Raw genomic sequence first — 12,215 nt, 5'->3', positions numbered from 1 at the left:
ACCGTCGCCGGCGCGGTAGATCGGCAACCCCGGTACCGGACACCCACGCCTCTCCCCATGGACTTTGTCCACGGGACGGACGACACCGTTCTTCCTCGCTCCCCGCACCGTCGCCTCCCATCCGGCAACCGACGACGAGGAAGTCCAGCCCCGCGGGCAAGAATACCTGATCCTTCTCGACACGCAATCGCGCCGGTATACGTGTCGGTCTCGGAGACAGAGCGCAGGAGTTCACAGGCTGAACCCCATCCTGTAGACCGGGCCCCCCGTCCAGGTCGGTCCCGACCTGTCGTCTACGAGAGGCGCCGTCTCCATCCCGCAGGCGCTCCCGATCTTCAGCGGACCCTTGCTCCAACCCCCGAGATCCCAGGTTAGAGTGATGGACCCCCTCTCCTCTGACCTGGACTCCGACGATGAGCCACTGCTTCCTTGAGGCACCCTCGGATGAGGATGTCCTTCGGACCCAGCCTCTCCCCAGGATGACAACCCAGAGCCGTATTCCCCATCGGACGACATCCGGTCCTTCACTGAACACGTCGTGAAGATGGCGAGGGCCCTCGATATCGAGCTCGCTTCGCGGAAGACAACGCTGAGGACCGGTTGAGCGTCGGGTGCACGGTCGAGTGCCTCTCCACCTTGCCTGCCTCTCCTTCCGTCGCTCCAGACCATCGTCAAGAGGTCCTGGGACTCTCCGGCCACCCTGTCGGCGGCCCTCCCGCACAGGTAGAGTCCTCATAGGGTCGTCCCCGGCGAGTTGCCCTTGTTGGCCGACCACCCCGGCCCAACTCGCCATCATGGGAGGAGCCCACACAGCTTCGTCCCAAAGCAGGCGACCTCCCCTGTCGACCGGAGGCGAAGAAGGTGGACGGACTTGGCCAAGAAGGCCTACTCGGCATCAGCCTTTGGGGTCAAGGCTGCCAACTACACCGCCTGCTGGGGCCTACATCCGACCTCATGGAACGGATCTCCCCCTCGTCCCGGACTTCCCAGTGTGACATCCAGAGGCAGCTGGTGAGATCGGACGGGCCCATTCCATGGGGTTGGCCCATCACCACTTCCAGGAATATGGCGGACTGTTCGGGGAGGGCCATGTCAGCATCCATGGCACTTCGCGCCACGCCTGGTTGAGGGCCTCCGACCTCAACCCCACGGTCAGGGCGCGCCATCGAGGACATGCCGCTCGACGGGACCGGTCTTCCACGCCGAGACCGACGACCGCCTGAACTGCAAGTTCAGGATGAAGGCGGCGGCGAAGAAGCATGCATGTCTTCGGCACCGCTCTCCGTTCCGGAAGCGTCAGCGCCCGTGGCAGCCGCAAGGTCGTCACAGGGGACTTCTCCCGGATCGGCAGTCCCAGCAAAGGGCTCCCAGAGAACGCTCCCTCGCAGTCTTCCCTCCCTTCTGGCCGTCGCAACTTCCGCCTCGGTACCGCAAGTCCCGCCGGCAGGAACCGACCAGGGGAAGAATAGCCTGAAGGACGCAGCGCGTTTCGTCTCTCCTTCACCCTCTTCTTCCTGGACATTTGAGGCCCTATGTTAACACCTGGGCCTCTATAACATCGACTCGTGGGTTCTCAACATCGTCCGCAGGGGTTATGCCCTCGAGTTCCAAAGCTCCTCCAATGGAGCTTCATGTCTCCTCCCCCTCGGACACCTTCTCGACGAAGTGTGCGCTTTGCTTGGCAAAGGGGCAATCTCCTTTGCCGCCCGACCAATGTCCTCCGGGCCTTTTCTCGGTACTTCACGGTACCGAAAGCGGATGGGGGATCAGGCCCATCCTGGACTTGGACAGTTGAACTTGTGCTTTGACTACCGTCGCTTTCGAATGAACCTTGGCTTCATTCTCGCCTCTACTCCACCAGGGGCCTGTGGTTTGCGACCGTCGACCTGAAGGACGCCTACTTCCACATCGGGATCCGAGAGTCCCACCGGAGATTCCTCGCCTTCGCTGTCGGTACAACGTGCTTCCTTTCGGCTTGGCCACGGTCCACGAGTCTTCACAAGTGCATGGCACCGGTGGTGCATACCTTCCTAGAAGGGCTTCATGGTCTTTCCCTACCTGGATGACTGGCTGTTTGCAGCCGAATCCAAGGCGAGCTGCAGGAAGCAATTTCCCTTCGCCTTGTGCCTTTTGGACTCCCTCGGCTGGTCGTCAACAGGGAAAAGTCCCATTCCACACCGACCAGACAGGTCAAGTTCATGGGGCCTCCCTCGACTCTGAAAACTGCTTAGCCTCCTCCCTCCGACGGTTTCAGGCCTGACACGTCCCTCAGGCCGTGCATCTCCCACAGAAGGGTGAGAGCCAAGACGTCCAAGTCGCCCTGGGCCACCATGGCATCGACGACATTCGTCACCCCTGCAGGCGCATGAACCCATTTGTATGTATTCGCAGATGACCACTCGAGAATACTGTTACAGGTAAGCAACCTGTCCTTCTTCTTGGCAGTTATTTGTGCAGCAGTCCAGAAGGAATTGATAGAGGCAGAACTGCTATGTTCTTTGAGGCATGCACAATGGGTGATTTCTTCCTATACACTTTGAATCATTGTGGAATATTGTGACCAGTTCTGGGCACCACAATTCAAAAAACATGTTGAGAACTGGAGCATGTCCAAAGGAGGCAATAATGGTGAAGGGTCTGAAACCATGCCTATGGGAATGGCTTAGGGAGCTGGGGAGTTTTAGCCTGGAGAAGAGAGGTTAAGAGGTGATATGATAGCCCAGCACTGCCTGAAGCAGCCATAATATGGCATAACTTGGTGATTCGTAAGATGTGATGAAGAGGTTTTGTAGTTCTACCTTACCAAGAAGGGGAAACATTTTTATGCCTCTGAGTTCATCTGATCTCAATTCATAAATAAAGTGACTAATATGGTTGCTTTTCAGTAGTATTATGATACCCAGGCTGTGGCGATGGCTGTTAGAGTCCAGTGACTTTGAAGAGCCAAAGATTCCCCCTTTCACCTGTATATGATGGGCGCGTCCATCTCTCTATTTGCCAGTTTCCATTTAAATCATATAGGAATACCTGTTTGATCTTTAATACATTGGCTTACAGGTTATCAGAGTTGAACATTTCCATGATAGCCTGAAAAAATAAGCTGCATGAAAATATTTTTCAAGGAAATGCCATATTAGTCTTTTACAGCCACAAAGGAGGAAGGGGGAGGGGCGGGAAGAAATGTGGTAGTACCTTTAAGACTACTGTTTTTAACCTAGCATGAGCTTTCATGATATAAATTCTTTCTTCAGAGCATTGTTTACCACATGTATTGGTTTTCTTCCCATCCTTCTCTTTATCAAATTTATTGTACTTTTAAGAAGGTTTGAAAGACTACATAGGCCTATACCCTTTATTTTAGTGGGGGCTGTGCACACAATAATTACAGGATCTCCACATGGAAAATAATAATAATAAAAGTTTTATTTTTATACCGCCCTTCCGCAGATCAGGGCGTTTAGCATGATAAATACAAAGTACAACAATACAATAAAATACAATGGCCCTTATCAGATGAGTGTGGAACTGGAGGTTCTGCACTGGCGGTTCAAATTCACGTTATTCGTCCAAGTACATCATACAGCATTCGAATGGCCCATCCGCACTCACGTGATGCGCGAGCTGCGAACTGAATGCGTATGGCTCCTCTTTTGGAGCGTGTTGGCCAGTGCGCTGATAGGGGATTGGCGATATCCTGGATTGGGGCTCTATTCGATCTCAGTGCGAATGGTCTGGTGTGACTAACCAGTCTGAATTCCATCGAAGACCCCCAATTCCAATTTTTACTTCCGTGTCTTTCCTCTTGCCGGTTCCAGGGAAGCGGGGGGGGGGGGTTCCAGCGGCCTCCTCCTCCTCCTCCTGGCTTGAGAGGCATCCCTGGCTGCATCCCAGGCAGGGAAGAGGCGCGGGGGCCGCTGGAATCGCGGTTCCCAGCCGCCTCCTCCTCCTCCTCCCGGCTTGGGAGCCAGCCTAGGCTGCCTCCCAGGCAGGGAAGAGCGCGGGAGCCGCTGGAATCGCGGTTCCAGCAGCCTCCTCTCCTCCTCCCGCTTGGGAGCCCAGCCGGGTGCCTCTCAAGCCGGAGGGGAGGAGGGGCCGCTGGAAGCGGCGATCGCCGCGATTCTAGCGGCCCCGCGCCTGTTCCCTGCCTGGATGCAGCCCAGGCTGATCCCAGCGGAGGAGGAGGAGGAAGCCACTGGAATCACGGCCCCCAAGAAAGGCCATCCAGTCCAACCTCCTTCTGCCATGCAGGACTCCTTAATCAAAGCTCCCATTGACTTAGATGGCCCTCCAGCCTCTTTGACAGCCGCTGAACGCTCCTCCCCCCCCCCCCAGAATACATACACAACACTCACACACACAACACGCAGAAACCGGCATTGCTAATTTGTTGCAAGGGAGGTCATGGTTACATTAAAACCAAGCAGGAATTAGAGAGGAACAGCTAACGGGCAATTGTATCCGATTGTTAATGTGCTGAGCTGGCTCCAGCTGTTTACGGCTGTCATGATGGGACCTCCCCTTTCACCCCGGAAGCGTTAAGTCGCAACCGCAGGGCACCATGAGCATGTGCGAGGATACGAATCGGCCAATCCGCATGTTGCGCGGTTTGACAAAACATTCTGCACTGAATGCACTTGTGCGATGCGGATTGGCCAATTTGATCTGCCATGCGGAAGGCTCCCAGGTATGATGGTACTTTGCGAATAACACGAATTCGAACGCCAGTGCAGAAGACCCCCAGTTCCACCACTCATCTGATAAGGGCGAATAAACAACAACAATATAAAACCCCTTTAGCCCATCCTTTGCACAGAAGAGGAAGGGAGGGCCTTGGACTTTTAGTCGGGAATGCACGATGGAAGAGAAAGGTTTTCATCCTTTCTAAATTGGGCCAGGGAGTAGTCGAGCGGAGCTCTGTGGAGCGTGTTCCAAAGGGCCAGGGCGGCGTGGAGAATGTCCTCCTCGTGGTGGAGACAGCCTAGCCCCTGGCACCTAAGGAGTGTGCCCCAGATGTTCTGGGGTGCGGGAGGAGGTACGGGGAGGCGGTCCTTCAGGTATCCTGGGCCCAGGCCATTTAGGGCTTTATAGGTCTCACACACACCTATATTGTGCCCGGAAGCAAATAGGCAGCCAATGCAGATTAATAATAATAATAATAATAATAATAATAATAATAATAATAATAATATAGAGACCACCAAACGCAATGTACAAATATGAATCAAAGAGCACGAGATACACTGCAGACTGAGTCAGGTGGAAAAATCAGCAGTAGCAGAACATGTTATAAAACATCAAGGGCATAAAATACTGTTTGATAACACTGAAATCCTGGACCATGCCAACAACTATCAGGTCAGAATGCACAAGGAAGCCATTGAAATCCATAAACATCTGGATAATTTCAACCGGAAAGAAGAAACCCTTAAAGCGAACCAAGTTTGGCTAGCAGTCCTGAAGAATGGCAAAATGAGGACTCAGTAAATGCAAATGAGAAATCACCCAGGAACAGAGGCTTTCCCAGCAAATAATGATAATCAATTAGCAGACACTAATCCTCCTTTGCATATCCTCCCACCCTGAGGCCCTGCCATCAACAACAGAACAATACACAGATTAACATGGAATTTCCTCCCTACTCCGGGTCACTCGCTATATATATATGTCCAGCTCTCTTCTATGCCAACATTCTCTGAAGATGCCAGCTACAAATGCTGACGAAATGTCAGGAATAAACTCTTCTAGAACATGGCCACATAGCCTGAAAAACCCACAAAAAACTATAGCTAGCTATGTTTCACAGCTAAATCAAATTTTACAATCAACACATTCAGATGAGATCATAGGATAACTAAACTGTCTGTAGCTACTAGTTGTAGAACTATATATTAACCACCTTATCAGAGGTGCTGTGCCTCTCAACTGAACCCTCCTGATCATGTTCTCCAACAAAACTAGTATGTTGGAGAACATGATCAGGAGGATTCAGTTGAACTCCTGTCCTGCATGTTGGGTTCCCATGGACATTGAATTGGGCAGTGTGGGAACAAAGTGCTGGACTATATAAACCTTTGTTGTGATCAAGCAGAACTTTTTCTTATCAAAAAAATAATATAGATAGATATAGGCTATAAGTCTATATTAACCCAATTTTATTGGTTCTTGCATCCAAAGATACTCCATTACTCTTGGGTTTGTTAGAGAAGCATAGTTCAGTTTCTAATGCCATTAAAGTTCTTTGCTACGCAATCTTTTATCCAGCTCACCCGGAGAATACTGGAGTTTGACAACTATTCTAAACTTTTATCTAATTTGACTCTAGTTTTCTAGTTTTGTTTATTCAGATATTTATATAGTGAGTTTGTCTTACTGAGACTTACAGTGCAGAAAAATGGAAGGATTGATAGGACTGTAAACAGTGCTCTTCAAGAAAGTGGACAGTAATATTTGATGTGTATATTTACTGTTTTTGGTACAGGTACACTGACCCAGAATGAGATGATATTTAAGCGTCTCCACCTTGGCACTGTGTCATATGGAATAGACACAATGGATGAGATTCAAAATCATATTATTAATTCCTACTCCCAGGTATTTAGTGCTTCTCTGTTAATTTCTTAATATTAGTATAATTCTTTCAGTAAAGCTCAATATAGGGGAAAAATAAATGTACTTTGAAAGAATCAGAATTTCTAATACTACATAGAATAACATAATGTAGCGTATTTGAAAGGTATGTGAAATTTCCTGTGCAGAGGAATTGGTTTAATAACAGTTTTATAAAATGATGAACTATAAAACAATTGTATTTACATTAAATGTTATTAGACATTATGGCAGTCTGACAGCAGCCACTGCAAGGACATTTTGCCAGTCTTCACTACTGAGATGGATAGAGAATGTGCCTCTTGAAATAACAGCAGTAGTGGCAACTGGAGCACTCTTACCTTACTGCAGCTTATTTCTGTCAGTCTGTTAGTCATCGGATAACCATACTAGAACACAATTAGTATTGCCCTTGGAGCTTATAGTAAGATTTGTTATTGAGGAGACATGAAGGTTTTCAGCAAGCCATGCATTTTCCCTTTTACTTACCCTGAGCCACTGCTGTTTACCTGGGATTCGGTCACAAGTTAAACAGCAGAAGCTCAAATGGCTTCATGTATTCATTACTCTCAAGTTTCTGCTGCTGCCCACCAGTGTCTGCAAGTAGAGAACTGGGCAGAAGAGATATTGCCATGAGAGTGTGATGGCTGATGGTTGGACTCTAGTCTAGATACATCTTTTTGATCATGTTGTGCTCATTTTGTTTGACTCTGCCCACTCCTTCTTATGCCTTCTCTTTTTCATTAGCAGAAGTTGTGTGGAATCCAGTGTCTCAAGCTAAGACGTAGTATCTTGTGTTACAAACAAGTCTGATGTTGATTGATTGATTGATTGACTATGTGCATTCAAAAGATCCATTCTTCTATGTCATTTATAGTTCTAAAATGTTGTTCAGGATTTCAGTTTAGTGTTGTATGACATCTTGACGTAACGTCTGACCTAAAATTATATTTGTCATACAAATCATATATATGAGTGAGGAGTTTGGATGTGTACCAGATACATATCACGCATATAGCTAGAGAAATTGAATAAGAACAACAATTCTTCTTTGATTTTTAAATTACTGGTTGAGTTGTTGTTGTTGTTGTTGTATGCCTTAAAGTCATTTCTCACTTATGGCTACCCTAAGGCAAACAGATCACAAAGTTTTCTTGGCAGCATTTCTTCAGAGGGGGTTTGCCCTTGCCTTCACTTTGTTCTCAGATTATTGTACTGAAATTATTTCAGATAAATTATTTTGGCAACCCTTACAACCACCATGTATCAATATAATTATTCCCATAATATAGTAGTGCAAACAGCTGTTTTAGGGATTTGCTTAAAGTACCCTGTGAGTTAACTTTTAAACTAAAGTGAGGTCTCCCAAGTCATAGTTGAACATGCTTTTATTACTGCACTGTAGCAGCTGGGTAACAATTTTAATGAAATCTGTCATACGCTAAACAATAACTGGTATCATCTCCCACCTTTGTTATCGGCTACTTCACCAGATTTTGACCTGTTGGTAAAATAATATATCCTAAACAAGTTTGTGTACATGAGAATAGGGTAATACTTGGTATTATAAATTATTGTGTTGCTGGATGTGTCTGTCCTTACTTAATGTATAGCAGAATGTGCAAATTCTACAAACCATCTGGAACATTTAATTTTGTGTGCTCAGTTTCATGTTTGTGGAGTCATATTCTATCTATTGCAGGCAAAAATATATAAATATTCCTACTTCACATAGGTCATGGTGGCAGTTTAATAGAAATGGAAATTTATTGTGTAGTTGGCAGCCTAGTGTTTGTAGTTACTCTTAAGTACAGAGCCCCATTTCATTGATTTGATATACTCCCATTCTCTTTCACAAAGCCCAGACTTTGAAATGATGAAAAAAAGGATTGAGTGAAGAAATTTAGCATGTTTTAATTCAGAAGCAAAATATATAAATAAAATTCAAATCAGGGCTAGTTTTTTTGCTTGGAAAAATTCTTTCATTGGGACTTCTTTTTCTTTCCAGCTCTAAATATCAGAATAACTAAGTAACTTGTACCATATTTTCTGAGAAAGAATGGCATTCCAGGGGAAAATAAGTAGCTATTAAATAGTTACTTCCAAAAGTATGTACTGAGTATTCTTTTATTTAAGCAATGATAAAGCAGCACTTTATACAGTGGTTCTTATGTGGCATTGATTTCCCCCCCCTTGTTTGTGTTCAGTTTTATTATTAAGATGACAATAGCAGAGTAGGTCCACTCTAATGCAACACACAAATCTATTATAACCTGATTATATTTCCCCACTGGAAGCATTCTGTGATAGAGGGCATAATCTTTAATGGAATTTGTGTGAAATTAAATTATACAAGCATCAATAAACATAACATAATTCAGAAGGAGTAAATCAGCTTAATTTATTTGTGGCTATAATGGTATCAGTGTTTCCAGAATGCAAATACAAAGAATTAAAGCAGTAGCTGAAAAAAACAGTGCCAGATGATCAGAAAGTTAAACCTTTTATTAGACTACACTGTAATTTGATGGGCAGAATATTCACGGTTCAGTGGATCGGTACATGGAGTCAAAAAGAAATGCATGCTTGCCAAACAGGGTTCAAGTGTGTTACTCTGAACAAAATAAAAGTTAGTTTTATGATGTTGTTGAGCTGAGGAAAATTGTCTTACAAAACCAGGCTAAGATAGCTCTTTCCAAGAAATAGAGTCATTAATGTGCACCATCCTGCCTTTTAACAGACACATTTGCAATGTAACTCTTATGAGAGCAGTTACCCCCTACTTGGACTGATACTGTTTACTTGTGAGACAATAAAATCAGTCAGCCACTACTACAGTATCTGTTCTCAAGGTGTAGTTCATTGAAGATCAGGGAGTGCTTTTCACTGATTTTAATAGAGAAGCACTCTCCTGTATCTAAGGCAGTGGTGGAGAACCTTTTAGAGACCGAGTGCCCAAACTGCAACCCAAACCCCACTTATTTATTGCAAAGTGCCACGTTTCTCTGGATTTCTAATGACAAACTCTAGTGAAGTCTGTGTTAGGATGATGGTGCGTGTGTCCACAGAGAGGGCTCTGAGTGCCACCTCTGGCACGCGTGCCACAGGTTCGCCATCACTGATCTAAGGGATGCTTCCCATGTTTCTTTCCTTATGTATGCTTTCCTTATGTATTCATCGGAGCCCTAGTGGCTCAGTGGTTAAGTGCTGGTAATGCAGCCACAGTGTTGTAAGTTTGATCCTAGAGGAAAGAAGCTCCAAGGTCAACTCAGCCTTCCGTCCTTTCGTAGGTTGCTAAAATGAGTACTTCACTTGTTGGGGGTAATTGGCTTACACATTGTAAACCACTTAGGGAGTGCTAGTTCACTGATAAGCAGTATAGAAATGTATTTGCTATTGCTGTTGCTATGCTCTTAAAGCACATATTCAAAGCAAAATAAAGCTTATGTATTGTACATGGGTTGTTGTTTTTTAACCATAACATCTGAAAGCATTTGCACTCAGGTCCCACTAGCAGTCTTCCCATGAGCAACTGCTCAGCCACTGTGTGAACAAACTATTGGACTGATGCCGTGGTTGTTATGAAGACAGTGTATCTCAATTACCTTTGCCTTCTTGCTAGTTCCTAACACCACTTTGAACAATATGTCAGAAAAAGTGAAATATTTCTTCCACCACCACTGCCACCCAGTAGAATTATAAACCTAAAGGAAATAATGACACATAGAACACTACCAGCAATGGCTTGATGCTAGTCAAATATTAGGATTCAGTGGGACAAACACAGCACAATCTGGGACTCTTGGCCAAGGCCTACTGTGCAAAAGACATTAAAGAGCCAAAAGTTCTGAATGTTATATTTATATTTCAAAGGTGCATTCCCAAGCTAGTGGAAACAGTACCAGTTCAACTCCTTCCAGAAAGATCCAGTCTTCTGCACCTAAAGTCCGCAAAACTGTCAGCAGTCGAATACATGAAGCCGTAAAAGCCATTGCACTGTGTCACAATGTTACACCTGTGTATGAATCCAGAACAGGAGTGACTGGAGAAACAGAATATGCAGAAGTAGATCAGGATTTCAGTGATGAAAACAGAACTTATCAAGCTTCTAGCCCTGATGAGGTAAGGCAACAATAATATTTACTTCACTACGTTTCACTTACTAAAATTTGTCACTTGCTGTATAAATGATACTAAACAATTTGGTTCTACTTGCTAAACTAGCATAACTGAATAGAAAAAATCAGTATCTACAACAGCATAATTAATAAAATGGTATAGCATCACAACACTTGTTCACTTGTTGAAAACAGAGTTTGAAATACTTAGGATCCAGATACTATTACAGTATCTTACAAACTGTGAAATAGTTTAGTTTTCAAAAATTATCTCCTAATCATTCTTCACCTGTGTTGTCATCCAAATATCTACAACTCCTATCAACCGCAAATACAGTTGTCCCTTCCCTTACGTGGGGATCCGTTCCGGAACCCACCCACGCCCCACATAAGGGGAAAACCGCAGATGCTAAAGTCCCATTCAAATGAATGGGGCTTGTGCCCGCGGCGGCACAGAAGTGGGGTGCAAGGCGCACCCCACGGGAGCATGCACCATTGTTTTCTTCAGGCACACAGCTCCCTTCGTTATGGCATGGCTTACCCGCTATGACGCGGGTGCACTGTAGTAAGTATAGTGCTCAGGGATGACAGGACTATTGGTGTCCTAATAGTTAGAGGAAGATATGGTAATCTTTAGAATTTTTCTTCAATTGATGTAATCCATCTGAAGAAAGGAAGTTACGGATCCAGTCCATTGTTAAAGGCGGCATCACTTATTTTAATGACAGTCAAAGAATACTTGTTTTAGACAAATAGACCCAAGGCTGTGACTACAATATCTGAGGAAGGTCTGCTTCTATCTCTATGGTGCAAGCAGGTATTCACAGACATAAAGGCTTTTTCAGTAGCAGCACCAATCCCATAGAACCAGCTATACAGAAAGACATATCAACTCTCTACCAGCCTTCCTTTTACAGGAGCATTTGCTGCACTGTGAAAATCTGTGGTGGATTGTCTGGTGAGTGGTGTTTTAGATTTTAGAGGATTGTGGTTATCACTGAAGTGCTCCCTTTTTCTATTGTTCTATTGATTGCATGTATTATGTTTTATTGATTCTGCTGCATTTTATTAGTTTTAAATTTGAAGGGCATTTTGAGGTAACCAGGCTGTATATTGGAATATTTTAGGGAGGGATGGTGATAAAGGTACCTCGCAAGAGCACTTGACAGTGAACAATAGTCTGTATTCTTTACACCAAAACTTGGAGACTCCAAATTCAGAAAATGTCATAACCCATGAAAGCATTGATGTTTGTCCCAGCTCCCTAAGATAAGGTTTATGTATATTGCCAGTGCAGATCATGCTAGGTATCTGTGGAGACTTACATTTCTGTATTTTAAGGCATGTTTACCATGTAGTAATTGCTGTTCCTTTCTTCTATGTTATATTTTTCAGCCAAAACATTTGATAAATTAGTGCAAGAACAGGACAATACAGAGTAAAAGATGAGGAAGCCAGATAGTAGATACTGTAAGATAATTTTGTATATGT

At 45.0% G+C, this 12,215-nt stretch overlaps 1 protein-coding gene across 6 annotated transcripts in view; it reads left to right on the top strand.

Annotated features, from left to right (window-relative positions):
• ATP9B (ATPase phospholipid transporting 9B (putative)) overlaps window positions 1–12,215 on the top strand; it is a 176,058-nt gene that overhangs the window by 132,060 nt on the left and 31,783 nt on the right. For all 6 annotated transcript variants that reach the window (XM_042461414.1, XM_042461412.1, XM_042461413.1 and 3 more), the window contains 2 exons: window positions 6,479–6,591; window positions 10,480–10,728. In XM_042461414.1, coding sequence (XP_042317348.1) covers window positions 6,479–6,591; window positions 10,480–10,728 — 362 coding nt within the window. The remainder of the gene's footprint in view (window positions 1–6,478; window positions 6,592–10,479; window positions 10,729–12,215) is intronic.

This window comes from Sceloporus undulatus, chromosome 4, assembly GCF_019175285.1.
Source record: "Sceloporus undulatus isolate JIND9_A2432 ecotype Alabama chromosome 4, SceUnd_v1.1, whole genome shotgun sequence".
Taxonomy (NCBI): Eukaryota; Metazoa; Chordata; class Lepidosauria; order Squamata; family Phrynosomatidae; genus Sceloporus; species Sceloporus undulatus.
The sequence above is the reverse complement of the archived record's forward strand: the minus strand, read 5'-3'. Positions and strand labels throughout refer to the sequence as shown.